The 26200-nt window shown below is 44.7% G+C and overlaps 1 protein-coding gene across 8 annotated transcripts in view; it reads left to right on the top strand.

The window, feature by feature from the left end:
- Window positions 1-26200, top strand: part of LOC117893117 (titin-like) — a 133749-nt gene that overhangs the window by 29230 nt on the left and 78319 nt on the right. The window contains exons 7-19 of one of the 8 annotated variants that reach the window (XM_034799561.1): window positions 61-132; window positions 647-841; window positions 897-2322; window positions 2390-2550; window positions 4906-6709; window positions 8189-8395; window positions 8458-8636; window positions 9088-10716; window positions 10996-12547; window positions 12877-13398; window positions 13985-14067; window positions 14152-14332; window positions 14420-14611. In XM_034799561.1, the coding sequence (XP_034655452.1) occupies window positions 61-132; window positions 647-841; window positions 897-2322; window positions 2390-2550; window positions 4906-6709; window positions 8189-8395; window positions 8458-8636; window positions 9088-10716; window positions 10996-12547; window positions 12877-13398; window positions 13985-14067; window positions 14152-14332; window positions 14420-14523 (8115 nt within the window). In that variant the 3' untranslated portion in view covers window positions 14524-14611. Of the gene's footprint in view, window positions 1-60; window positions 133-646; window positions 842-896; window positions 2323-2389; window positions 2551-4905; window positions 6710-8188; window positions 8396-8457; window positions 8637-9087; window positions 10717-10995; window positions 12548-12876; window positions 13399-13984; window positions 14068-14151; window positions 14333-14419; window positions 14612-19426; window positions 19787-21259; window positions 23852-24961; window positions 25315-26200 lie in introns of those variants that run through there. The other 7 variants (XM_034799563.1, XM_034799562.1, XM_034799556.1 and 4 more) reach the window with 7 other exon arrangements.

Here is a 26200-nt window from a genome sequence, read left to right on the forward strand (position 1 = left end):
ACAAACAGAGCAGAGTGCAGTTCTGGTGTGCATAATTTAATGTTCCCCATTTATCTATAGTGTTCAATGCCCAAGCAATTGAAATCGACGCGCCATCAGCAACGTTGGGGCCAAACAGCCCACACACTCGAGGTATCACAGATACTTTTGGCATTTATCTAGCTAGAAATACTCCCCACCCAAAGCCGCCGCTGCATGAGCAATACACCCAAGACCCGAACATTCATCAAATTTCCAAATACTGCGTGCGCCATGGATGACATTTTTTTCGTACAGCATTTTCCCTCTCAACTTTGAAAATGTTGTAGCTGTCAGCGGTGGGCACACTTGTGCCTGAGAGACAGCAGCAGCTGTCGTTAGTTTGTAATTAAAAACTTTTGAAACACATCTTTGCATAACGAGAGATACAGCTAAAGATACACAGCTACACAGCTACAGATACACACGGACAACATTCAGATTCAGATTCAGTTTTGCTGGCTGCCACACTCTGTTTATTGCACTTTCTTCATGTAGATATTTTCTTTTTGGCTGCTTTCTTGGTAAAGATACTTTTAGATGGAGAGACGCAGAAAATTCGCTGCTTGGCTGTTGTATTTTCGTATCTATATTCCCCAATTTTAAGCATATTTTGTCCATCTTTTAGTTGCTCGAGAAACGCATTGAAAAATTCACCGAGTCAACGAGTCAGCAGCTGCTGATCACAAATCCCGAAAGCGTAGAATACGTAAAGGAGGAGCTGCAGAAGCTCAACGACAAATGGCAGGGCTTCAAGGATCAAGTGAAGCAGAAACGAAAGAGCCTCAATCAGGCCACAGATTTCTTTGAGGTTGTCGAAAAGGTAAGACGCAAAACTCTCCTTGAAAGCCCATTCTTATACCAAATTTACCCCCCAGATCGATGCCGAATATCGTGAGATTAGCTACTTCTATAGCAGCGTCTCCAATAAGGTTCCCTATCTGCGCGACTCTGTGGAGGCCGCAAATCTCGTCAATGACATCGAAAACTACGTCACAAGTCGGGAGCCGGGACTCCGCTCGAAGCTGGACAGCGCCTCGCAGTGTGCCCACGACATGAGCAAGGTCTCAGCGCTCTACAACGATGTCATGAACATCTTTCAGTCGTTTATCAAGCTCAAAATGGACATCAACGTGGTGCAGGAGCGCCTCAACCAGGAGCAACGACAGCGCGAGCAGCGGGAACGTGACTCGCGCGATCAGGCGGAGCGGGAGAAGGCGATGCGCGAGGCAGAGGCCAGGGAGCGGCTGGCCAGGGAGGAGCAATCCCGTCTCGAGAATCAGCGACAGCAGGCGGCCATCGAGCAGGCCCAGCGAGAGCTGGTGGCCCGAGAGCTGGCACTACGCGAGCAGGCGGTACGCGAGGAGGAGTCGCGCCTGCGGGCTGTGAGGGAACAGGCGGCCCGCGAGCAATTGGCCAGGGAGCAGGCGGCACGCGAGGAGGAGCAGCGCATACAAACACTGCGGGAGATTGCCAAGCGAGAGGAGGAGGCGCGTCTGCATAGCAAACGCGAGGAGGAGATTCGCATCAAGCGGGAGGAGGAGTCGCGAGCCAAGCGCGAGGACGAGTCCCGTGCCAAGCGCGAGGAGGAGGCACGCATTCAGCGCGAGGAGATTACGCGACTGCAAACGCTGCGCGATCAGGTGGATCAGCAGCGCATTGTCACCGAGAACATACGCAAGGACATCCAAGTGAATTCCATCTTCACGGAGCTGCGCTATGCCTCGCCGCTGTTCGTGCGTCCCCTCAAGGATGCGGTGACGCGGGAGGGCGATCGTTTCGTCTTCGAGTGCGAGGTCACGGGCACACCAGAGCCCACCGTTGAGTGGTTCAAGGATGGCATCAGCATCCTCAGCCATGCCGACTACAAGACCAGCTTCGACAAGGGCATCTGTCGGCTGGTGATTGAGGAGACCTTTGCCGCCGACACGGCACGCTTCAGCTGCCGTGCCGCCAATCTGGTGGGCACCTGCGACACCAATGCCACGCTGGCGGTGCGTGAGAATGCCGCCGAGGTGCAGCTGGTGCCGCCGCGCATACTGCGCTTCCTCGAGAGCGGCAAGGCCACCGAGGGCAGCTCCTTCCAGTTCGGTTGCATCGTCACGGGTGTGCCCCTGCCCACTGTGCAGTGGTTCAAGAACGACAAATGCATCGACGACTCGCCGGACTATGTCATCAGCTACAACAATGGCGAGGCGACGCTACGCTTCGAGGAGGTCTTCCTCGAGGATGATGCGGTGTACACCTGCAGTGCCTCCAATCCAGCGGGCATCGAGCACTGTTCCGCCAGTCTGATTGTAGAACGTAAGTGAAAGACTACACCAAACCCAATGCAACAGATTTATCCATAAATAATTCTCTTAATTTGCAGCTTTGGAACCCACAGAACTGCCCAGCTTCAAGGTTCCCCTGTCCAATGCCATGGCACGTGTGGGTCAAAAGATCAAACTGGAGGCCATCGTGAGTGGCATACCCCGGCCGGACATCTGCTGGGTGCACAATGGCAAACCGTTCCAGCCACGCGATGCCAAGGTGAGTTCTTTTCAATTATACCACACTTGGGGGCAACAGTCCCATCAAATATATGCGAAATCTCTTGGAAAATACTCAAATGTTGCAGATCGTATTTTATACAAATTATTGGGAATTTCTCTTTGTCTTTTCTTTGTAATTTCTGTGGAATGCCATTTTTTTTGTTCATGCAAAATTCAACAAATTTATTTGTGTATAAAGGAGAAAGTGTTTTTTTTTACACGCAGAAGATGGAGATACTCTAGGGAGAAGATTACGATTGAAGTGGGCAGAGATGGGGAATATTAAAGAATAGTTTCAAATTTTCAATGGGGGTAATGGGACTATCAGAATTTTGAGAGAAAAGCTTTTAAAATATCACAAAAACTATAGAAAAATACCCAAAAAAATTAGATATGAGTACTTAAAAAATACCAAAAATTCCAAAAAAATATCAGATAAATATACAAACTAAAACCATTAATTTAAAACAATTAATTATAAAAATCAAAGACTTACCTTATATAAACGATCCAAACTTCCAGAAAGGACTAGAACAAAAAAAGCAAAAAAAATAAATAAATAAGAAATATAAAATACATTTAAAAGATACAATTAAAAATACTAGATTGTCTACTTTTACGGTATATTGTTACTGATACTGTTTATTGCTTAGAAAATTCCAGAAAAATACCATAATTTTACCCGTTTGGGTATGTTTAAATGTTTATAAAAAACTGACATAAATGATCAGATTCCCCTAAAAATACTGGCCTCGAGAAGTTTTCCAGTTTCATTTTATTCAAATGTTGACCCATTTTTGACCCTGGAAAAACTTTCACTACCCATCCGTTTCCCCCAGCCATTTCCGAACTAAATTCTAAGACCCCCCAAGCAAGGCAACGCAAAGGGTAAACAAAAATTCCGAGTAAAAGAAAATCCCACCAAGTACAATTCCCCAATTTTCATGCCACCTTCATGGCCCGCCCTCCCTCCGTCCAACATGTGTCTGGCGATTGGCAATTTCCATATAGACAGTGCGATAGCATATAGTAGATAGATACACACCTACATATATTCGCGAATATAGCAAACTTTTGGCTGGAAAGAAAAGCGAACAGTCTGAATATCAACCCGTAATATTCTATATTTTGTGGCTGGGGTTGGTGGGCGTTTTCCAAAATTTGGAAAAGAAAATATCATCATGTTTTAGTTTCTCAGATCGAGATGGAACAAACTGACTGACGTCAGTGATGGGTTGAATGCGTAGACGCATCAGATGCTCCCTTGGATTGATGATCTACACATCGACAACATCCTCTGCGACTGGCACTGCCACTGGCACATTCAAATGTGAGAATTCAAGGCAAACATTTCTGAAAATACGCCAACGCACTTTATCTTTCGTTGCAATTTACAGCAGATCATATACGAGTATAGCTGCCATATAATATCTAATAGCTGCAACTTTTTTTGGCAGCTAACACTCGTCGCATACTCTGCTTGCTGTTGCTGCTGCTGTCGTGCAGCGCTGTGGCAACGAGCCGTGCAGCGTGTCGTGGCGTGGCGCAAGGCGAATTCAATTCACCACAGTGTGGCAGTCACAGTCAACCCAAAACCCGAACATCCCCAGCCCCACAGCTCATCCATAATTGAACCCCAATCCCGCTCCTGGGCTGCCGCGCGTCAGGCAATTTGTTTATTGTGGGCGCCAACATTGTATATACAAATATGCAAAAAGATATGGATACACACTCGTATAATCCAACGAAAAAGTAGCCAACAACAAAAAGAAGATGAAAAATTGCGAAATGATTTCATTGGACTAAAACATTTAATTGCCATTTTGTCATGCCGCAAAACATGATCTCACTTTGGCCTTTCAATCACTAGATTAAAACCGATTTTAGTAATTGAAAAGTGATCTTTGTTCCACCCAAACACCTGTACTCAGGTGCTTCCTGCAATTTGGGTGCCCAAAAACAAAAGAGAGCAAATAAACAAAAGGAACTTGTTCTTAGGCCACCGCCGGATGCGCTCAGCAGAGTTTCCAATTGCTGTGGCACATCCGCAGCACACACAAAACAGACACACAAAAATACAACAAAAAGCAACACAAAAATCATATAAATAAGATTGAAAATTTGTGTAAAAAAGAAAGAAACATTTGAATTGGCAAAAAGAAAATAAAAGAAAAGCCAAATCCAAAAGAACAAATGAAACAAAAACTAGAACAAAAACGAAAGCATTAGCCTCGGTTCGCATCGGAGCCGTTCGGGGATCCATTCGGGTGTGGTGAATACGAGTGAATACTGAATGAATGCCCCATGCCTTTGGTTGATTTTTCCACTGATATTTTCTGGTCTGTACTTTCAGTATGAATACGGCCGCGTAACGCTGATAATCCCCCAAGCTTATCCCAACGACGCCGGATCGTACGTGCTGAGCGCCAAGAATCTAGCCGGAGAGGCATACACTAGCTGCAACGTCATTGTCAAGGGTCGACTGCCCAACGAAACGTCCGATTCCGAGATGGCCAGCGACATAGAACCGATCAAGCCGGCGGTACATTTACCCCTGAAGGATGTCTCCATATTCGAGGGCAAACCTGTGCGCTTGGATTGCGTGATTGTGGGTCAGCCGGAGCCAGAGGTCATTTGGTATCACAACGAGCGACCCGTCAAGGAGTCTGCCGATGTGCAGCTGCTCTTCCAGGGCGATCGTTGTTCGCTGATCGTCCAAGAGGTGTACCAGGAGGACGCCGGACACTACAAAGTGGTGGCCATCAATTCAGCGGGCGAGACATCGAGCAGTTGTGAGCTGAAGGTCACGCCCTTGAACCAGGCAGAGCCTGCCACCCGGGCACAAGTGGAGCGGCAGAGCCTGCCGAAGGATGCGCAGCCAAAATTCGAGCGTCTGCTGTCCGATGTGCTGGCGGATGAGGGCGAACAGGTGGTGCTGGAGGTGCAGGCCAGCGGTGATCAGCCGCTGAGCGCTCAGTGGTATCTGACCAACAAGGAGCTGCAGCTGGACGATCGTGTCACGGCCACCGGCGATGCCGAATCGGGCATCTTCAAGCTGATCCTGAACAATGCCAGCGTCGATGACAAAGGTGTCTACACGGTGAAGGTGTCCAATCAAGCGGGCGATGCCAAATGCTTCTCCCATTTGATTGTCAAGTCTGTGAATGCGCCGGAGAATCGTCGCAGCAGTCAATCCTCCGTGGAGATTGTGGAGCGACTTGCCTGTCCCGAGTTCAAGGAGCTCTTCAGCGACAAACAGGGCAGCATCGATGACGTCGTCAAGTTCGAGTGCATTGTCAAGGGCAGACCCACGCCCAAGGTCCATTGGTTCTTCAACGATCAGGCCGTGCATGGACACAATTTCCTCGTCTCGACGAGCGGCGATCGCCAGGTTCTGACCATACAGAAGCTCACCCACGATGCCGTCGGCAAGATTAGCTGTGTGGCCGAGAATGAGGCGGGCAAGGCCACCTGTGTGGCTTTTCTGAACATCATTGGCAGTGGCTTGCCCGCGTCCAGTGATCTGCAGACCATGACCCAGGAGCACAATACCGAATCCTCGCGCGTGACCATCAAGAAGCAAACATTCACCACCACCTCCACCTCGCAGGTGAACTCCTACGAAGGGAATGTGCCCCAGACAGAGGTGCATCACTCCTCCGCGCACATTGATCAGTCGCTCAAGCAGCTGGGCCAGCAGCGGCCCGAGATCATGGAGAGTCATCACTACCAGGAGCTGCACAAGAGCAAGGAGATGAGCACGCCCAGTCTGCAGCAAAAGTCCTTCACTGTCGTTCAATCCGCATCCAATGGCGGCGTTGCTTCTCCACTTCCTGCCATAACCATGCCCGAATCCCCCACTCGCCTGCGCAAGGAGATTGCCCCTCGCTTCACCACTCCCCTCACCGGCAAGATTGTGGATCAGGGCGCCGATGTCAGCATGGAGGCCATCTACGATGGCTATCCCTCGCCCGAGATCAAAGTGGAGAAGAATGGCGGCCAGCTGTTCGACGATGCCCATACGAAAATCTCCAATAAATTCAATCGCGTCACCATCGAACTCAAGCAGGTGGGCGTGGCCGATGCGGGTCGCTATGCAGTGACAGCCTCCAATGCGGTGGGGCAGTCGACCAGCACCGCCGATTTGGTGGTTAAAAGTGAGTAGAATTTTGCTGCTTTTTTGGGATATATTTTATGGGATTTTATAGGGTATATTTGATTTGATTTTACGGGTTGAAGGTTACCTCTAGATGTGGCCATCAATTTTCAGGCATTTTCATGGGCGAGCTTGTCCCCAGAGGAAAGCATGTGAAATAAATGAAAATTTTCCACACAATGATCCATCATTTTGGACATCAATTGTATGGGAATTTTCTTTGTTTGCTGTTTTCTGAGAATTTTAGAACTTTTAGCAACTTCTCAGAAGTTTGAAATTGAAGAAAATATTCACACATCGAAAATAAAGATAAAAAATCAATTTGATCACAATTTCTGCTAACATTTCTAATAGATAATCCTTTATTTGGATAGCTAATGCTTCACAGGTCCTATAGGGAAGTTTACGCACTGAAAGGAGCTAGAAATAATGCAGCTAAATAAAGGATTCCTGTATCTAAAATAAGAATAAAACATTTCCTGGCTAAAGGACCTCCTTACGGCTTATATTTTCCTCTACTGCCACAATTTACACACATTTTAAAGCCATAGAAAAAATATATATTATATAAAAACCAATTCCCAGACTAAATGAACTGGCGAAAAGCATACAACTCTCTCCAAACATTAAATCTAGTATACAAAGAGTACAGAGTAGAGCATACAAATGTTCTACTCAGCCCAGAGCTAGACCCTAAATCATATGTTACCCGTCCGCTTGTCCGTTCGTGCCACACATCAATCAGCGTAGAGCATTAAAGTGTCATTGTGTATGGATCTTCAAACGTCAATGCCTCGCAGGCAGCCAGGCAGCAGCTCCCTTGCGGAATATTGATGAGTTTTTAGTGGGGTCGATTGTGGTTTTTGTTGTTGAAATTTTTCAATAGTTTGGGGCCCCGGGCAGCAGCAAAATCTTGGCCAAATGCAAAAAGATTTTCTTACACGAAAATTTATAAATATTCTTCGTTGTGGGTGTGGTGTGGGGTTGGGGCTGGCTGTTGGCCTGTGGTTGGGGGGTATTCTATAGGATGTGGATGTGGCTGTGGATATGTGGGGGTTGCTGTCTGATGTCTGCAATTATTATTATGTAAATGGCGATCGTTTATTTACTCGCAGATTTCAGCAGATTTTCTGTCGTCTTGTGTGGTTTTTCTTGTGGGGGTTGCACGGATTATCTATATATATAATTTTACTGCCTGCCTGATGTCCAATGTCTAAGCGAATTATTCATTATGGCTGCTGATTGCGACGAGCGGCTGTTTCAAGTAAATTTTAACCACAAAATAAATAACATACGGACGGCATCCAAAGATCTCTAAGATCTTTGCAATGACACCAAAAAAAGAAGAGCAGGCCAATGTTTATGTTCCATTGAGTGTTCTCCATTCGCCTTGCGGTTATCCCAAACTTAAAGATCTATCATCTGGCGACCATCTTTGTGTATCTCTCATGTGTTTCCTTCTTTTCTTGCTTCATTTCAGAGACCATCTTTCCGCCAGTCTTTGGCAGACGTTTGCAGGCGCAGGTCGCGAAAAAGGGTGAAAAATTGATAATGGAAGTTGAGGTCACAGGACTGCCGGATCCCACGGTGCTTTGGCTGAAGGATGATAAGCCCATACAGGATGCTGGCATGTCACCACATCGTTTGCTTGCACAGGGCAACTGCTATCGTTTGATTATTGAGAAAGGTGATAAATATTGAAAGAATCTTCAAAGGATCTACTTTATTTTCCCCCTTCCTTGCTGACAGCACAAATCTCAGACTCTGGCAAGTACATGGTGAGGGCCACCAATGCTGGTGGTGAGGCCAAAAGCATTGCCGACTGTGCCATACTGGAACCATCGCCAGAGCGACTCCAAGAGGTGGTCAAGACTATTGTCTATGAGACCACACCCACAACGGCAGCATTGAGCGATTATAAAACTGAAGTAAGTGTGCATGTGCTCAATATTTAGCAAATCAATCAATCAATCAACCAATCAATCATCGATCTATGCATTATCCTACATATTTCTACTTTGATTCGATTTGAATTTGTTGCGAAATTCGAACCACTTCGATGCCAAAAACTATTCTAATTCTAAAACTTATTCTAAAATCTATTCTAAAACCTATTTCTACTCTTCTTTCGACTCTGTTAAGTTTACATTACAAGAAAGTTTTTGATTTTGCTCAAACATTTGATTTTAATAAACCAAAAACCTTTTTTCTTTGTGAATTTTTCCTCTCTACTCTCTCAATCAACGTCGTGTCCTCGCGTGTCCTTGCTCTCCGCTCGGTTTGGTTTCTTCGCTTTGATCATACCACACACACACACCTACACACATCCACCATTTGGGTTTGCCCCTCATCATGCCACACATTCTGTGACTGAAGCAGCAGCCGAAGCCGCAGCCGAAGCCGCAGCCGGAGCCGCAGCCGGAGCCACAGTCATATCAGAGCACTCAGAGCGATGTGACACATGCAAATGATTTGCATGGCTTGTCCGAATCAAAAGTGATCACTGAGCATCGTTGCACCACCGAGGCAACCATGCGTCTAGAGCACAAATCGGCCTTCAATCTGGAACTGCCACAGCTGACGGCGCGCCCCAAGACACCAACAGCCAGCGATATAACCACCGATATAACCGATACAGCCACCTGCCACACCACCACAAACACTGCCGCCCCGACAACACAGGTACAGACACCGATCCAGACCCCGTACACGTCCAGCTATAAGACTGGAATAACACAAACCCCACCGCCAGTGCCGCCCAAACCCTGTACGCCAGTGGTGGCAACGCTTTATGGCCAACAGCAGCAGCAGCCACAGATGCAAACGCAGACCAACACCAGATACGAGCAGAGTGAACACAAGTCCACGAAATCCTCCTCCTCGTCCTTTGATTACTTCAAGAAGATCGATGAGGAGACCATCACGCAGCGACCCAAGCCGCTGGCCTTTAAGCCACTGGAGACGTTGGTGCGACAGCCGCATGCCCAGAGCCTGGCAGAGGAGCTGCGCAGCCTCAATCTGATACCTGGCGATGCACCCGAGTTCCTCTACGAGCCCAAGACCGAGCGCAAGGAGCCCAAGGTGCCGCTGATCAATGAGAAGATCAAAATCCTGTCGGAGGTGCAGCCCATGGAGCCGCCACCGCAGGGCGGTGTGCCCGTGTTCCCGCCACCACTGGGCGCCCTGCAGAGCGTGCAACACGAGACGACGCTCACGAAGGAGGTCAAGGTGGAGTATGGCCAACCGATTGTGCGTCCCGCAGCGGTTCTGGCCACGCCCGCACAACAGAATCCGCGCTCGCCCTCGCCCAAGCCCTCGGCCGAGGGTGTGGCCATGTCCAAGCTGTGGACACCAGCGGGTGTTGCGGCACCACCACCAGCAACGCCCACAAATGAGCTGAATGCACCCTTCCTGGTGCAGCAAATAGCCAAGAGCATACCACCACAGCCGGTGACCCACTTGGTCAATGTCGATCTGGAGCCGGGCACACCGCCCGAGATCTGTTTTGCACCCAAAACGGAGGAGCTGAGCCGCCGCCGCCGTTCGCTGGTGGAGAGCATGGAGCAGAAGCTGGAACAGAATCTGCTGCAGGGACCGCGCAAGGTGTTGCCCCATTCGGTGCCGACGCTAACGCCGCCCGCCCCCAGCGACTATCGCCCAGCGCCGCAAGCTCCGAGCGCCTACCGCCCACCGCCGCCCGTGCTGCCCACACGTTTGGGCGTCTACGAGAGCGACTACGAGAGCGATCGCTACAAGTACAGCGGCAGCGAGAGCGATGCGGAGCCCCGAGCACAGAAGCCCGTCACCACGGAGACCTTCAAGTCGAGTGGCTATGCGGCGGACACCGAAGAGCACTCGAATTATAGGAAATCCGAGAGCAGTTACTACGAAACAAAGTCATCGTCAGCAGCCGGGCCACAGCTGCAGCCGGAGCCACCGGCAACGATTTATTATACACCAAAGGCGGCTCCACAGTTGCCACAACAAAAGCCAAACCAAGAGCCGAAGGTTCGCAATTTAGATAACAAAATAATTTCTCTCTGTATTTGTGTGTGTGTCTCTGTCACTATATCTGTGTGTTGTTCTAGTTGTTGTTGTTTGTTGTTTGTTGCTGCCACTAAAAAAGAATCTGCGCTCCACTTAACCCTCATTTTAAGTCTTCATTTTCGTTGTTTTAAAATCCCTAAAACATGTTCTTCATTTGCCTGATCTCTAATGTCATTTAATGTGTGTTTATTCCACCCATAATTATACATAAATTAATGAGCTTCTAATCTATTCCTCTAGGACTTCTTTGCCAGCTCGCAGCTGACCAGCAATTACTCGCACAACATGCAACAGACAAGCAGCAGCAGCAGCTCCACGCACCATCAGGAGACCAAGTACAGCTCCACGCTGCCTTCTGTGCCCAGTCCTGTGCCCGTGCCCGTGCCCGTGCTGCTGCCACAACCGAGTCCCGTGCCTGCACAGCGTAAGACCCCAGCGGCCGAGTTCAGTGATTACAGCAGCGAGGTGGATGAACGTTTCCGTTCGGTGTCCCGCACCAACGAATCGGATGCGGACATCAAGGGTTATCGCGTGGTCTTTCCGCCCACACCCACACCGCGCACAAATGTGGCCACAAACGGCCACAAGTCGCCAGTGGTGGTGATTACACCCTCGCCCATGGAATTCGAACCCATGCCACACGAGAGTCGCCCCAAATTCGAGCCCATTGGCAAGGAGATTCGGCATGAGATCAAAACGGAGACTAGCAGCAGCAGCAGCTCCAAGCAATCAAAGTTTACCCAACAGCAGCAGCAGCAGCAGCAGCAGCCCCTGTTCAAGCCCAAGCCTGTGGCAGCAAAGTTTATAGCTGCCACACAGCAGCAGCAGCCACCGCAGCAGCAGCACTTCCCTACACGTCCGACCATGTACTACAATGCTGTTGCTGGTGCCCCCATGCACCTGGCAAAGGTTGCCACAGAGACCAAAAACTCAATGCAGATGCACGAGTCCACGGAGAGCTCTCAGCGTGTGGTCAATATGCAGCAGACCAAGCGGATCATACACTTTGACAGCCAACAGCAGCAGCAGCAGCAGCTCCAACAGCAGCAGCAGCCACAGTTGGAGCCCTTCCCTTATAGTCCTGCCCCAAGTCGTACGCCTTCGCGGCAATCGCATCTGCCGCCGCCGGCCACGCCCACTAAATTCATACCCGGCGATTTCCGGGAGAGCGACTACGAGAGCGAGGTGGAGGCTGGTTCGCGCATACAGCCGCTTTGGTCACCCTACGGCGATGGCATGACCCGAGGATATCGTCGTGTGGCACCGCCCCAAGGCTCGGCACGCTCCTGCAGCCTGCCACGCGCCTACGAGCGAGTGCTCTCACCCATGGAGTTTGATCGGGGACCCGAAATGCCCACCAAAATCTACGTGGATGTGAATACGTTGAGGAAGGAGCAGCGTGGCGGCAGCACTGTGACCACACAGCACAGCACTCAGTCGCTGAACAGAAATACCAGCATGAGGGGACAACAGCAACAGCAACAGCAGCAGCAACAGCAACAGCAGTCCATGGATCAGATAGATAGGGCTGGTACCCTGCCACGCTGTGGATACAGCAGCAGCAGCAGCAACACCCTGCAGCAGCAGGCCGAGGGCCAGGGCAAGCGTTTGGGCTCCACTTTCCTACAGAAATCCCATCAATTCATCGATGAAATCAGCAGGGATGTGCAGCAGCAGCAGCATCAAAGGAATGGCCATGGCCATGTGCTGCGACCGGGTTTCAAGCGTGCACCCAGCGAGGGCAGCAATCAGCCGCAGGCTTTTCGCGATGAATCGCGCGTCTCCCAATACGGTGAGTGTCCTTACAGTTTCCCCCTAACAATCTTTCAACTAATCCAACAGTAGTTACAACATTTCCATTATCTTCATCTTTGAATTGGAAGTTTTATTGAATTTTATTGAATTTTTTATCATTTGAATTGGAATTTGTAAAAGTTGCTCAAAATTTGAGCTTGAAAAATTGGTTTGAGAAATTATTTTTCTTTTGTTTTACGCCTGATAGAAAATCATACAAAATACCATACTAATACCCCAGAAACCCTCACGTTTATCTGTGTTTGTTCTTTTGTATCTATAAGATTGACATATTTCCCCTCTCTATAAATATGCTGTCAAAATCAGGCACGAAATGCATCGATCCCAATACCGGTTTGATCTATTTCAAATACGATTTTGGCTACGAATTTGGCATACTCTTTCCCGGCGAGGGTCACAAGTTTGTCAGTAGCCAGTGGAACAGCAAAGGCAACAGCAGCAATGCGCCCATACAGAATGGTGGCCGGCATTCGCCTTACCCTTTGAAATTGGCGCCTGGAAATGAGCTGATTATACCCGTGCAGCATGAGCATACGGGAAGGTCGACACCAGCTGCGGGCTATGGCTCTGGCTATAACTCTGCTCCTGGCTATGGCCCCACTCCCGGCTATAACTCCGCTCCCAGCTATGCTGCCACTCCAGGCTATAGCTCCGACAATGAAACCCAACGTCGCCATGTCGGAGCTGCTGCCGGCGTGCGTCTGGCACCGCGCTACAATGCCCAGAAGCGTTACAGTCTACCCAGCAGCCACAGCCTTGACATACATCTCGATCGGTTGCACGCCCAGGCGCCGCGTCTGCCAACCGACCAACAACTCGTTCGCACAGGTACAGCAAAAAAGGGAGCCACCAAAATGCACAGGATGCGCACTCCATCAAACAATCAAAACGCTGATCTAATGCCAACAAAAATCACACCATTTCGCTATCGATGTTGTCAAATGTTTTCGTATTAGTCATTTAGGACACGTTGCTCTGCTCAATTGTTGTGATTAACACTGATCAGCCATTGCCACGGATACCTCTGTGTATATAAACCATAAAGCATATAGAAATATAGCATCTAGGCATATCCTTAACCCCATAAAAGCATGTTAACTTAACCCTCAAAGGAAAGGTCTACAAACCTTTCCTTTGTTTTTATTCTTTTGCTCGCCTTTGCCTCGTTTTTGTTTGTTGCATGCAAAAATTCTTGTGTGTGTTTGTTTGTTTGTGTTTTAAAATTTGTATAAACAAAAGTGAAAGAAAAAATATATAAGTTGATGTGCCGCCCGCTCGCTCGCGTTTTGCTGCCTAATCCCACTAATGGATGTTGCTCCGCTTTGAGTACAAAAAAAACAAAAATAATGCCCAGAAGCCAAGAGATTTTTCTAATGGTTTTTCATTCGTTTTGCTCTCTATGGAAATGCTGCAGTGCCGGAACTGCCCAATACGGAACCCGTCAATGCCCATTTGAGCCGCGATGAGCAGGCACAAAGGCAGCCATTATTCATAACGGTAAGCGCCAGTCATTTACCTTTGACCTCAACCGGCTACCACTCTGTAATCTCTACTCTCCATCTCTCTCTGTGCTCCATGAAGCCCCTGAAAGACATTGCAGTGGGCGTGGGGGGCACAGCCCGTTTCGAATGCATTGTCCAGGCCCATCCGCAGCCGCAGGTCAACTGGAGCCACAACGGCGGGCATTTGGGGCACGGCAGTCGGCATTTCATTGAGTACCGGAACGGTGTGTGCCGCCTAACACTGCCACAGGCCTATCCGGGTAAGTGTGCATCATAATTGGGGGCACAAGCTCATTATACCCCTCTATATCTCTCTCAAACCCGCCCAATTTTGATTTATTTTGCAGACGACAATGGAAGCTACGTTTGCACCGCCATGAATCCCCTGGGAGCCGCTAGCACGAGCGGAACTCTGAATGTTTCGAGCACAAATCGTGGATTTAGATACTAAGAGATGGCATACAACAAGCAACATAAAATGTACTATTATTTATTTATTTAACTTATGATTTGTTCAATGCCAAAGTTTTGCCTTATTGTAATTGTAATTGTGTTCGTTTGTGGTTCCTAAAAAACTATACTGTAGGCAGCACAGGCATCCATCTGAGCAGCCCGAGAAAGGACCATTATTGGGGATGCATGCAAAAATAACAAAAGGGAATTATAGTATTACTTGTGTTTTTTCTGTCGAAATATCTAAATAAATCAAATATGAAAACGAAGCTGGCAAAAATGGTTTTACTCTTGAAATGGAATTTTCGGAAGGTGGAATCGCGTTGTATTCAACATTTACAGGTTTTTGGAGGTCTTTCATTTATTATTATAATTTATTTTTTAATTTTATGGTTTTCCTAGCCTGTAAATTATGTTTCGCTTTGGGTTATAAAGGGTTTTCTATTAATCTTAGGTATACATTTGGATTTATTTCCCTTTTTTATGGACTTCCAATCGCTTTTCTACTCGAAATTAATATCGCTTTTAAGATCACATCCACTGGCGCGCTCTATAGTGAAAATCTGGCATTCTTTCTTCGAAAAAGCTCGTCCTCCTCAACGTTTTCGAAAAAGCTTCAGGGAAAACTGAGTCGTTGGATGGCGCCAACTGATCGCTACATTTTAAACATTTCCAAAGAATAGGAAATATTTCTCAAAATAAATATTTTAAAAATCTTTTCCATTTATGAAGAAAATCTCATAAATCTAAAAATTTCGAAATTCCCAAGAAATTTTGCATTTTTGTAAATATTTCCCTTATAAGCAAAAGTTGATTGATAATTTTGAAAATGTTTACATTCCGATATACTTGAACCACATTCGTTAGATCTTTTTTGGGATATATATTCTGGCAGATTGATTTGGACATTAATAATATTTTTCTTTGATAAACTTTCATACTTTGTGGGGCTGCTCTCGTGATTAATTATTGTTTTAGCGTACAATTTGTGGGGCTGCCAACGGGGAAAAATGATCTTCCAAATGATATTCTGAATGAATTACAAAACTTAAAAAATCCATTTTTCATCAACGAAATTTCAAATATTACTCATTGCCACTAAAATACCGAGCATTTCCCGTGTAGTTCCTATAGAAAATCAGGTCAGAGTTACGGGACAGAGGAATTGGCTAAACAAATGTTTGGATTTGTGTGGAATGAAAATGTGTATGTTCAGGCAGGTTTCTTCGCTTTGTTGGCTCATAAATGATTTATTTGGGTTTTTCGGCAGCGTTTATTTATCTAATTTTCTTGGCATCTCGCGTTGGCTCTTCCTTTTTGTCTCGATCGGATCGCTTGCCAAGAATCGAATGGCGCAAAATGCGAGAAATTCGCTACGAGACGGCCACGGACGGCTAGCAGACATAAACACACACTTCAAGGGGCCTGGGTGCTGGCTGTCAAGTCAAGGTAATGGGTCCACATACAGAGAAGACCCAGCAGAATGTGGGCCTCCGTCCACTTCCTCGCCCTCTGTGACTGTGGCAGGCAAGTCCTTGACACTGACACGAAAATCTATGGCAATACCTGAACGGCGTCGATGGTGCCCTCGTTTTGCTGGCCACCCACTGGTCCACTAATTTTGGGATGGATGACACACTTCTGTCGATGATTAGTTGTGGGTTTTGTGGGTGTAGGTGGATGTTCCTAGCTGCCAATCTGCCAATTTCGTCTTGTGGGCCAAAGTGCTCGGTGTTTAGGCCATTAGGCAGTGGTCCAAGTGTCCCAATTGCATGTTCTGTTACTCAGCAGCAACAAACCCCCGAAAAACACTTCTGAATCATTAGCAGTGCATCCTTTGCGATTCAGCACAAATAAATTTCACAGAAATCAAACATATGGCTCGGATCTTGATTTTATCCACATATATTAATGACTCATTAAATTGCTTATAAAATTCGAAAATACATAGATATATTCCCAAAAACTTTGTCAAAAAAAGAACGAATAAAGATGGAAAGAAAACAAGAGAATTATGAAAAACATTTCGCATATGCTGCGGCCCCCGTGTCCGTGCCCGGCCTTGTGCTGGCTGCTTTTTTGTGTCTATATTTTTATGTTGGCCATTTCTTATTCATTTGTATACTGTTTGGCACATTTGCAAAATTTCTTTCGCTCTGCCATCAGTTGTCTTTACCTTCATGCCCCCTTGCTTGGACAAACACAATCTGTGCAAAGCGTGGGGCAAATGGTGTGCCATAGTCTCGATATTTTGGTAAATGTTAGATACCCATGGACAAACATTTTACGGTTTTATATACATATGTTTGATTTTGTATGATATTTCTAAATCGGAATCTAGGATGAATTTTGTGCAAATGGGAAAACTCTGGAAACAGTAGATCTTCTCTTTGCTCTTAATGGAAACACATTTCCCTTCTATTATTTCTGCATCTGAATCCTCTCCATGTGTTATTTCTGACATGGAGAGAGTTACTTCGAGCGTAAACCCTTTGGTTGTTTAATGAAAATGATTTCTGTATCAGAAATGTTGCTTATAAAGCAACATTTTGGCTACGAAAGTGTCTCCTGGCTTGCAGGAATATTTATTCAGGAATATTACTGCACAATTTAGAGTACACGAGGGTTGATGTGTTATTTTTAAATATAAAACTAGAAAAGCTCATAACACGGGGGTTCTTTCTACCACAGTTTTAATGGAAAATCTTTTGTTTGTTTTACGAAAATGATTTTTAAATCCTTTCACCCAAAGCCTAATTTATGTTACTGGACTTTATTGGAATATTTCTACCCTTGTATTTTCTTTACTCTTGCAAGCAGATTTTCATATTTTTTTATACTCATCCACTAAAATGCAAAAACTTTTTGCCCTTCTTTTTGGACCACAAAAAGTGTCGCTTCCTCCACACAGAAATGTTGTACATTTTTTCGTGATGAATAGCTTCGGTGCAAACATTCGCATTTTGTGGTGTGCGGTGGCTCTTTGGCTCGCGAGAGTTTTTCTAAATTAATTAGGCAATTTTCTATAAATACGAAAATGAACTCAGCGCCAAGACAAGACAAGAGTCACACACTGAAAACACACAAAAACAGAAGTGAGATTTTTCCTACTTTGCTACTTTAAATATTTCTTTCATATTTTTCTTGGGTTTTTCTTTATTTTCTTTTTGCTGTGTCTTTGTTTTGTGATCCATTAGAGGGGGCATTAGATCTCTCATGAGTGGTTTATTGTTGGTTTATTGATGGTTCAATTGCTCAACAGAGGATAGGCGTGGTCACACTTTACACACATATATTAATGCGGATTTATTGGATCTAGAAACCATCGTTAAGCAACTACGTTGCCGTTTTTGCCTGCCCAAAAACCTGCAAGTATATTTATATTTGTTGCAAATAGTTTTTATATTAATTTTTGTGACCCTGGGGCGGCACTTGTCGCATATAAATAATAATACAAATATTTCCGCTCTCGTTGCAACAACAAAAATACATTATATACTCGTGTATCGTATGTATCTAAAGACAAGCCAGAACATTGAGCTCCTTGGATAGATACTTATACATGGATAAGAGCCAACGCCACATCATTCGAGAATTCGAATATTATAAACTAGTTCCCAGAGAATCGTAAAATTGTTTTTTCCACCCACAAACCCACGGACTCTATATCTATCCATCCGTTCTGGTCCATTCAAAAGTGTAATAAAGCAGCAGCAGACCCACAGAAGAACTACGCAAATGCCGGCTAAAATTTCGGGAATGTACAACCATTTAGCACTTCGAAATCTATTCGAAAATTGTTGTTGCCACTCTTTGGGTATTATAATATTTTAATGTCTATATTGTGTAGCTATAGATTTAATTTAATTGGGCGCAACATTGAAAGCCCCGCGGTGGCACCACACACAAATTCAGTTGCATAATACCCGATGACAGGCAGCAGTCAGTTGGGTACTACTCTTTCCCTCACCCTCTTGTAGAACAAGCTGCTCCTGACTGCCACGCGTTGACCCTGCCACCGAGTGGCAGGCAGTCACTCTGTCAGTCGCTCGTTCTTTCTGGTTCGTTCGGGCCCGCAAAAAAAGAATCTTGGCAGCAAATTTATTTATACGCACGCTGTAAATTAGCAAAGAAAACAACAGAAAAATGTCTGCTGCAAATATAATCAAGAAATGGAAAAGAGAGAGGACTGGTTGTGGGAAAGGAAGTAAAGGATACCCTAGAAAATGGGTGCAATAATTGCAGAATTTAGGGTTAGGTTTGGTTTTAGGTTTGGGTCTTCAGGGACAGTAAAGAAAAGCAAAGAAAAGGGATGAAAGTTTTGAATTTTTGATTAAAACACTTTTTAATGATATTTTTGCATTAAAAATGTTAAGAAATAGTTAATTTATTTCCCCAAAGAACAACATTCTTTCTGGAGTCCTACTACTTCGCACATCTAAATATTTTCTATAGTTCATACAACCCTCTCCTCCAAGGGGTAGCGTATAATCAGGAGTCAAACAATAGAAAATTCACTAAGCTGAAAATTTGCAGCAATGCTAAAGCTTGCAGATGCTTAGGATGATGATGATGGTGCTAATGCTGATGGTGTTTGCTGATGATGCAAATGGGGCCAAGTTTTTAGCATAAACACGAATGCCGTTAATGGCCAAAGGAGCAGCAAAAGCAGAAGCAGCTGTCGACTCCGCAAGGCGCAACAATTTAATTGTTTTCAGCTAATTGAACAGGAATATAAAATCCCACAAACGCAGCGGCAGCCGCAGCCCCAGCTCGCAGCTGCAATGCGGCCATAAAAACCAAAAAGATTCCAATCATTTCCGCGTTTCTAATTTTGCCAAACTTTCTACGTTCCGCACTCACCGCCCCTCTACCCACTCTCTCTCTCTTTCTCTCTACAGATCAGGGCACACAAACGGAGAGTCTACTCATAACCGAAGAGGAGGATCTACGAAAGGAGGAGAACGTAGGCAAAACGCCGCTACGCAAATCAGCTTCATTCAGCTCCTCCTCCACATCGACTTCTCAGTCCCAGTCGCCGGCAAGTTCTTCCTTGGGTTCGGCCACATCGACCATGTCGCTGCGCTCCTCCACGCCGCTGCGAAGCAATCAACATTCCGCCTCAACGAGAGCCTTGAGGAGCGACACCATCAACACGTTCCAAAAATGGGAGACAACCATCGAGTCCATCAGTTATGTGAGCACCAAAACGGTGTCCATCTCTGACTTTAACGAGGAGCCGCAGCTGCGCGAACAAACAGGTGAAATATGCACAATATTTTTTGTTGGTGTTTTTGGGTAGCGTTTAGCTTTGTTTAAACATTTTCTAAATCATTTTTGAACTCATTTGTTTAGTTTAAAACATTTTCTAAATCATAAGCAAAGCGTTCTGGAAAATTGCTCACTACAAAGTGGGGCAGCAACCAATCTCCAAGCTGCTATCCATGCCCCATGCCATGAAATACCATCGCATATAGACAAACATATTTCAAATATCTTTGAGGTACCGCATGTAAAATCACTAAATATAGATTACAACCACACGCACCGCACCACCACCGCGCTCGCTCTGCATCTCGGCATCTCCTCTCGGGTCTCTGTCTCGAATCTGCACCACATTGCAACTTTCATTTACCAGAAAGGGAGAGGGGATGGGGCCATTGCGGCTCGTGTGTCTAATTGTATAAACAATTGATAGGAAAAACGACAACGAGTGGCAGGGGTTACATTTTACAGAGGGTCGATGGAGAAAATACCCTTTGCAAAGGCAGAGATGGAACTAAAGAAAAGAGTTCTAGATCTTTAGATAATAGAAAATAGTTCCATTTATTTTTTTTTTAAATATTTTTCAATAATATTTGTATGGTCTTGGAAGACTTTGATTCAGTTTTTCCATGAAAGTTTCTGGCAAAAAGTAACTAACAAAATAAGTAATCTGTAAAATCCCCCAAAACTTACTGCCATGGAAATTTTTTCTGCGAATTCAATCTTTTCTATCACTCGAAACTTATTTTGAGAGCTTATTCCGATTCACATTCCATGAATTTAGACGCCGTTCAATCGATTACTCAAACTCTAGCTGGCTTACCCTGCTATTTAGCTGAAATTTGAATAAATTCTTGAATAAACCTCTCAAACTGAGTAAACTCTGCTTATGCCGCCCGATTTGCAGGGTCTTGTGAGTCTTTTCTTTGACTTAGAGTCAACCACATTTGGACATTTTATACGTAAATTGCCGCTTGGCATGCAGCTCGGTCGCTCCTCAGTATCTCAGTCTCTCGTCGACGTTTCGTTTCGGTTTTATGGTTTTGCTGAATGGATTGGGTATGGGATTGGGTTGGGGATTAGGGGGCGCAGAGCCACTGTAGACTTGGGGGCAAACTGCAGTGGTCGCGAAATTTGATGCCAAGACAAGACTACGGCTCTTGTGGGGCAGCTTTGCTGGTTGCCTCGCTGCTTTGCTCTGCTTATGCGACTCATTACATCTCTGGGATGCCACAAACATTGTGCCTCTGTGTGTGTATTTATAACTTTAAGTTGGGCTTGGGGGCTTTGCTTGGGGTCCCATTCTGCTGCATGTTGCATGATTCCTCATCATATACATACGCGCCTCTCAATTTCCAGTGTCAACTCATCTTTGCATCTGTATCTGCATCTGCATCTGTTGTGATCATCATCCCTTTGATGTTCTTCTTTGACGTTAATTGAACTTGAATTCTTTCTCTTGTTTGCAGTAAATTGAATCCCAGTGCAGATGCCACACACACACACGAGAGAGAACGCGTGAATCCCCACTAATTATTGAACTAATCTATGTACTATCTATAGCTAAGCAGCCGCATTAATCCCAGCAGCTGTCTAATTATGTTTACTAAACAATTAATAATACTAATTAAAGGCAAAGTGAAATGTTGTTTTTCCTTGAAATTCTTTCTTGACGCAGAAAATGACATAATGGCATGGGTATTTTTGCGCCAGCATCTCTTTCTCTCTCTCTCTCTCTCTCTCTCTCTCTCTCTGTGTCTACCAGATACTATACAGATAAGATACAGATTCTACGCTACGCGTAGATACAGCTTTCGTTCTGGTTGTGGAGAGATAAGTGCTGTTAATCTTAGAGACAGCTGCCACCGCACTGGTGGATCGTGGCGCATCGCTGACTTTTTTTGCAGAACCGGCCGGCCTAACTGTCTAAAAAAACCAGAAGATGAGCTCAGGAAAAAGCTGGCCAAGACAGTAGATGCGTGCGGCAGCGTCAGACTGCAGCTTATCTTTTAGTAGCACTTTAATGGGGTAGATACATTTGTATCTTCTGGCGGTGACAGTCGAAACTTTGCCTGCTGCTGCTGCTGCGCCTGGCTGGCTGCGCGCCTCTCGTCTGCCTTCTCGACTACTTCTAAGATACTTAGTTCTCACACACAACTTTGTGTGTGTGTTTTTTTGTAACTTAATGAGTGTGCCACTGCAGCATGCCACCGACAGTGCGATTACAAGTACGAGTACGAGTTGCACTGCTGTGTGTCCATGTTAACAATTAATTTGAGTGCCACAATAAAATACAAAAAAATAAAACAATATTGCATGACCATTGAAAACCGGGTTGCCGTAAAAAGCATAGCCAAAGGCTGCCCCTGCTCTGCTCTGTCCGTCCGTCCGTTCGTCTGTCCGTCTGTCTGTTGGCCATATATGGACGCAAAACCAAAGCCAAGTGGCAAGCATTTTAGGTGCAATTTGTATCTAAAGCGAGTGTTATTTCTGATTTGGCTAAAAAAGAAATAGAAAGTTGCAACATTTGTGTGACCAATTGGTCACTCGAAAACATCTCTATGCTGATGATTAAGACACACGAGTATGAATAATCAAGAAGTGGGAATACATATACATAGATACATGTACATATGTATGTATCGGTACATCAGGGGGCGGCATGAGCCAACATTTTATATCTATCTGTCTGTCCATCTATCGTATGTGGTTTTAATTTTAGACAAATAAAATAAATTACGTGGAAAATGTGAGTGTGGCAAACCACACGAATCAAAATTTAAATTAAATTAAAATTTCCACTAAAGAATGCAACGAATATTTATTTATTTATTCTGATGGATACATCCTGTGGCATTCAGTAACGAACATAAGGATTGCATCCATCTTTGCACCTATATGTACATATATTATATATGTATAAGCTTATATCTGGAATCAATACATGTGTATCTGTGCCGTGTGTATGCATTTTGTATCTAGAATTTCTCTGGGTTGGGATCTTTTCCTTTTTTTTCTTCGTTTTGTGCAGACAATGTTGAAAAATACGTGTCAAAAATAAATCGACATATATTTTTAGCCAACTTACTCAAAACCCGAACAAATCCCAACCAGGAGAACACACCAGAGAGACATATTAAAAGAGAGTGAGGGAGAGAGAGAGAGAGAGAGAGAACTCTCAAGCGAGCGGAGATTCTCTTTTGGGAAAACCGAAAGCCAAATGGCTGTGGGGCATATGGTGTTCTGTTTATATGCTTTGGGGTATACTCAGGGAATATTTGGCTTTTAAAATATGTTGAATGAAGCAGAGAAGAGTCTAAAATTTATTTGAAGATTGCTTGGGGAAGCATTTGGAAACTAGGAGAGGGAGCTACTGCACAATTTGAAGGAATAAAATGCAATTTAGATTGGAGCAGATCTTTCATTCGGAAATCGAACCACACATCATCGAATTTTTCTCTTTTCTCAACATCTACTCTTTCAAAATATCTTTAAACAAACAAGGACATGTGTAGTGCATCATCAGCAGCGCATCCATCCCAGAGAGCGTTTTCCCACAACAACAACAGCAAGAAGAAGCGCATAGAAAGTGCAAAAATAAATCGCTTGGAGCGGCGGCAGCGCCCGAACCCCATCGAATCTTGTTCGGAAGCGGCACTCTCCTCGCTTCGTGGAGGAGATTGCTCGAAGATTGCTCTCTGGTCGCTCGTCGCCTTGCTACGTTTGGAGGAGATCGTGTGTGCCCGAGATCGTGTCGTGTGTGCAGCGAGCAGAGCAGAGCTATTTGATCGCATTCTCAACAAGATTTTGTCATTCTTCGCTCGCACCTCACAAACGATCGACGTGTCTTGGTTTCAGTCTCGGGGATTATGACTTGAAACAGTTTGAAAATAGATATTTTTTAGTAAAAGAATATACATATATCTATATATATATCGTATATATACGCGCACACAAAACGGTACGGAATATAGCTATATAGAGTTTTTTTTGTACGCCCGCAAACATACACACACTCGCACACGCACACACGAACAGCGCCAGGATAACGAAATCATAAAGTAAGGATCAAAAATCAAGTGAATGCAATGGAAAAATAAGTGTTCATGAAAATTTTCTCTGGTTACGAAACCACTTTTCGAAAAAGAAGCAAGAAAGAAGAAGAAGAAAAAAAAAATCAGAAATTCCGAAAGAATTTTTCAGTGCGCTAAATATCTAAAAATATAACACGAGCAAGCGCGACGGTGGTGCCTTCGGTCGTCGTGTGTGCCTGCTAACGTTGGGGAGGGATTCGTATACCGATTCGTATCGTATCGGATCGTTTCGGTATTCGGTGGTGGTCCGCACCCAATCCAACGAATGGACTGTGAAATCGTGTGCAAACACAGATATCAAGAGATATTCTATATATATGTTCGATAGATATACGAACAAAGCGCATATATGTACATATATCAGGGAGTGTATAGATATTATCCTGGCTGATCCTGGCAAGGATTACACGCTGATCGTGCTGGGATAATGCTACCATCTCTCGCTCTATCTTTTCTCTCTATATCTGTGAAAAAGCGGAGTTCGAACAAAGTTTTTCTCTGAAAGAAAAAACGTTTATAAATAGCATCAGTGAAAAATAAGAAGCTACCACCGAACCACCGATCCGATCCGATCCACCCATCGTACCAGAGGAGACTGTGTGCGTTTGTGTATGCCTGTGCGTGTGCTTTTCGTTGAGAGTGTATGTGTCGCAGTGCTGCTAAAAATAGTTGAGGGAATATGCCTCACAGCCCAAAGAATATGAATATGAAGAAGAAAGATCTTTAGATCTGATTTATATCGAAAGAGAATTTCAAGAAAAATCAGAGTGTATTGGTGTGTGTGTGTCAGCAAAGAGAAACAGAGAGAAAGATCTATAAAACAAAAAAAAAAACTGTGTGACAGGTTCATGCATAAAAGTAAATCAAGTTAGAGATACCAAGCCCCAAACGACATAATAAATGTTTGCCGTGTCAGACAGTGATAAATGGTGTGTCGCTCTCGAGTATCTCTCGAAACTCGAAATTCAAAAGTGAAAATGCATAAAAATTTAATGTGATTTTCCATCTCTATCTTTTCGTGCCCCTGCTCTTGTCCGTGTCCCTGCTCTTGCCCCGCCCTGCCGTATTCAATTTCAGCATCATAAAGAAGCGAGATCAAAGATAGATAGATAAAAAAGTATATCAAGTGAAGAAGCAAATCAAAAAAGAGAAAAGTGATCGAGAGGTGTTACAATCTTTAAGTGCAGTTTCAACTGCATATCTGATTTGGTTGTCATTTGTCAAATGATAGTATATCAGTGATATATAACGAAGCAACAAAATGCAACGACAAAATCCGAACCCGTACCAGCAGCAGCAGCAGCAGCAGCAGCAGCAGTACTCCACTCAGGAGTACTCGCACTCCAGCCAGGAGCAGCATCAGCAGCAAAGGATTAGCCGCACCGAACAGCATGTTCAAAGGAGTCAAATCACCAGCACCCAACAACGAGGTCAGTTGAGTCGAAGGACTCAGTTTCAGGGGACAGGCTCAACCCTAAAGGTTTCAGTGGGGATTCACACCGTGGATTTAGAGTCCTCACTGTTCCAAAATGGGGGAACTGTTCCCGCAGAAATGGCAGCTGCGACCACTGCCAGAGCCTAAAGCTTTTCACCATCCTGCTTGTTATTTCACCCAAAATGACCTTGAAAATGTCCTTAACGGCATGTAGTAGACCGAATCTTAGACCGAAATAATTCTCATTGGAAGGTTTTCTTTGTTTCTGTGATTTGTTTAGGGACTTGATTTTTCTATTTCTTTACATGTATTTTGTGTATAAATATTAGTGAATATTTTAAGGGATATATTTTGGTAAAGGTTTTTGGGAAAATCGATAAGATCTTTTCTTTCATCAGAAATTTAATGAAAAATTGCATAGAACTCGGGGAATATATGTTGTAAATCTGCAGAAGCTTTTAACATTGTCTTAACGCTGATATTTTAGTCATTAAACATGTCGGAAGACTGCGATTTTAAAGCTCTTTTTAAAGCCTGTAAAATAAAAATTGTGTCCTTGAAAGTAGACAGTTTTATAGGCACTTCTTTTTGGTAAAACCATTTGACATAGATAAAAAAACATTCTTTAAAACAGAGAGCAATTGATTTTCATTACATCAACGTAATAAATGTCTTCAACTTCATGAACCTTCTCCTCTGGCAGATTCCCTATTCTATATTCCTTATGTGCATTAGGAAGGAATTCATAACCAAGAATTCATGAAAAATAATTATTAAATTCAGTGGAAAACCCAAGTCGTAATATTATGCAGAAACTATACGGAAATTGATGGATTTATTTATTCTGTAATTTGAATGTAAACAGACAGATAAAACTTACC

This window comes from Drosophila subobscura, chromosome J (assembly GCF_008121235.1).
Source record: "Drosophila subobscura isolate 14011-0131.10 chromosome J, UCBerk_Dsub_1.0, whole genome shotgun sequence".
Taxonomy (NCBI): domain Eukaryota; kingdom Metazoa; phylum Arthropoda; class Insecta; order Diptera; family Drosophilidae; genus Drosophila; species Drosophila subobscura.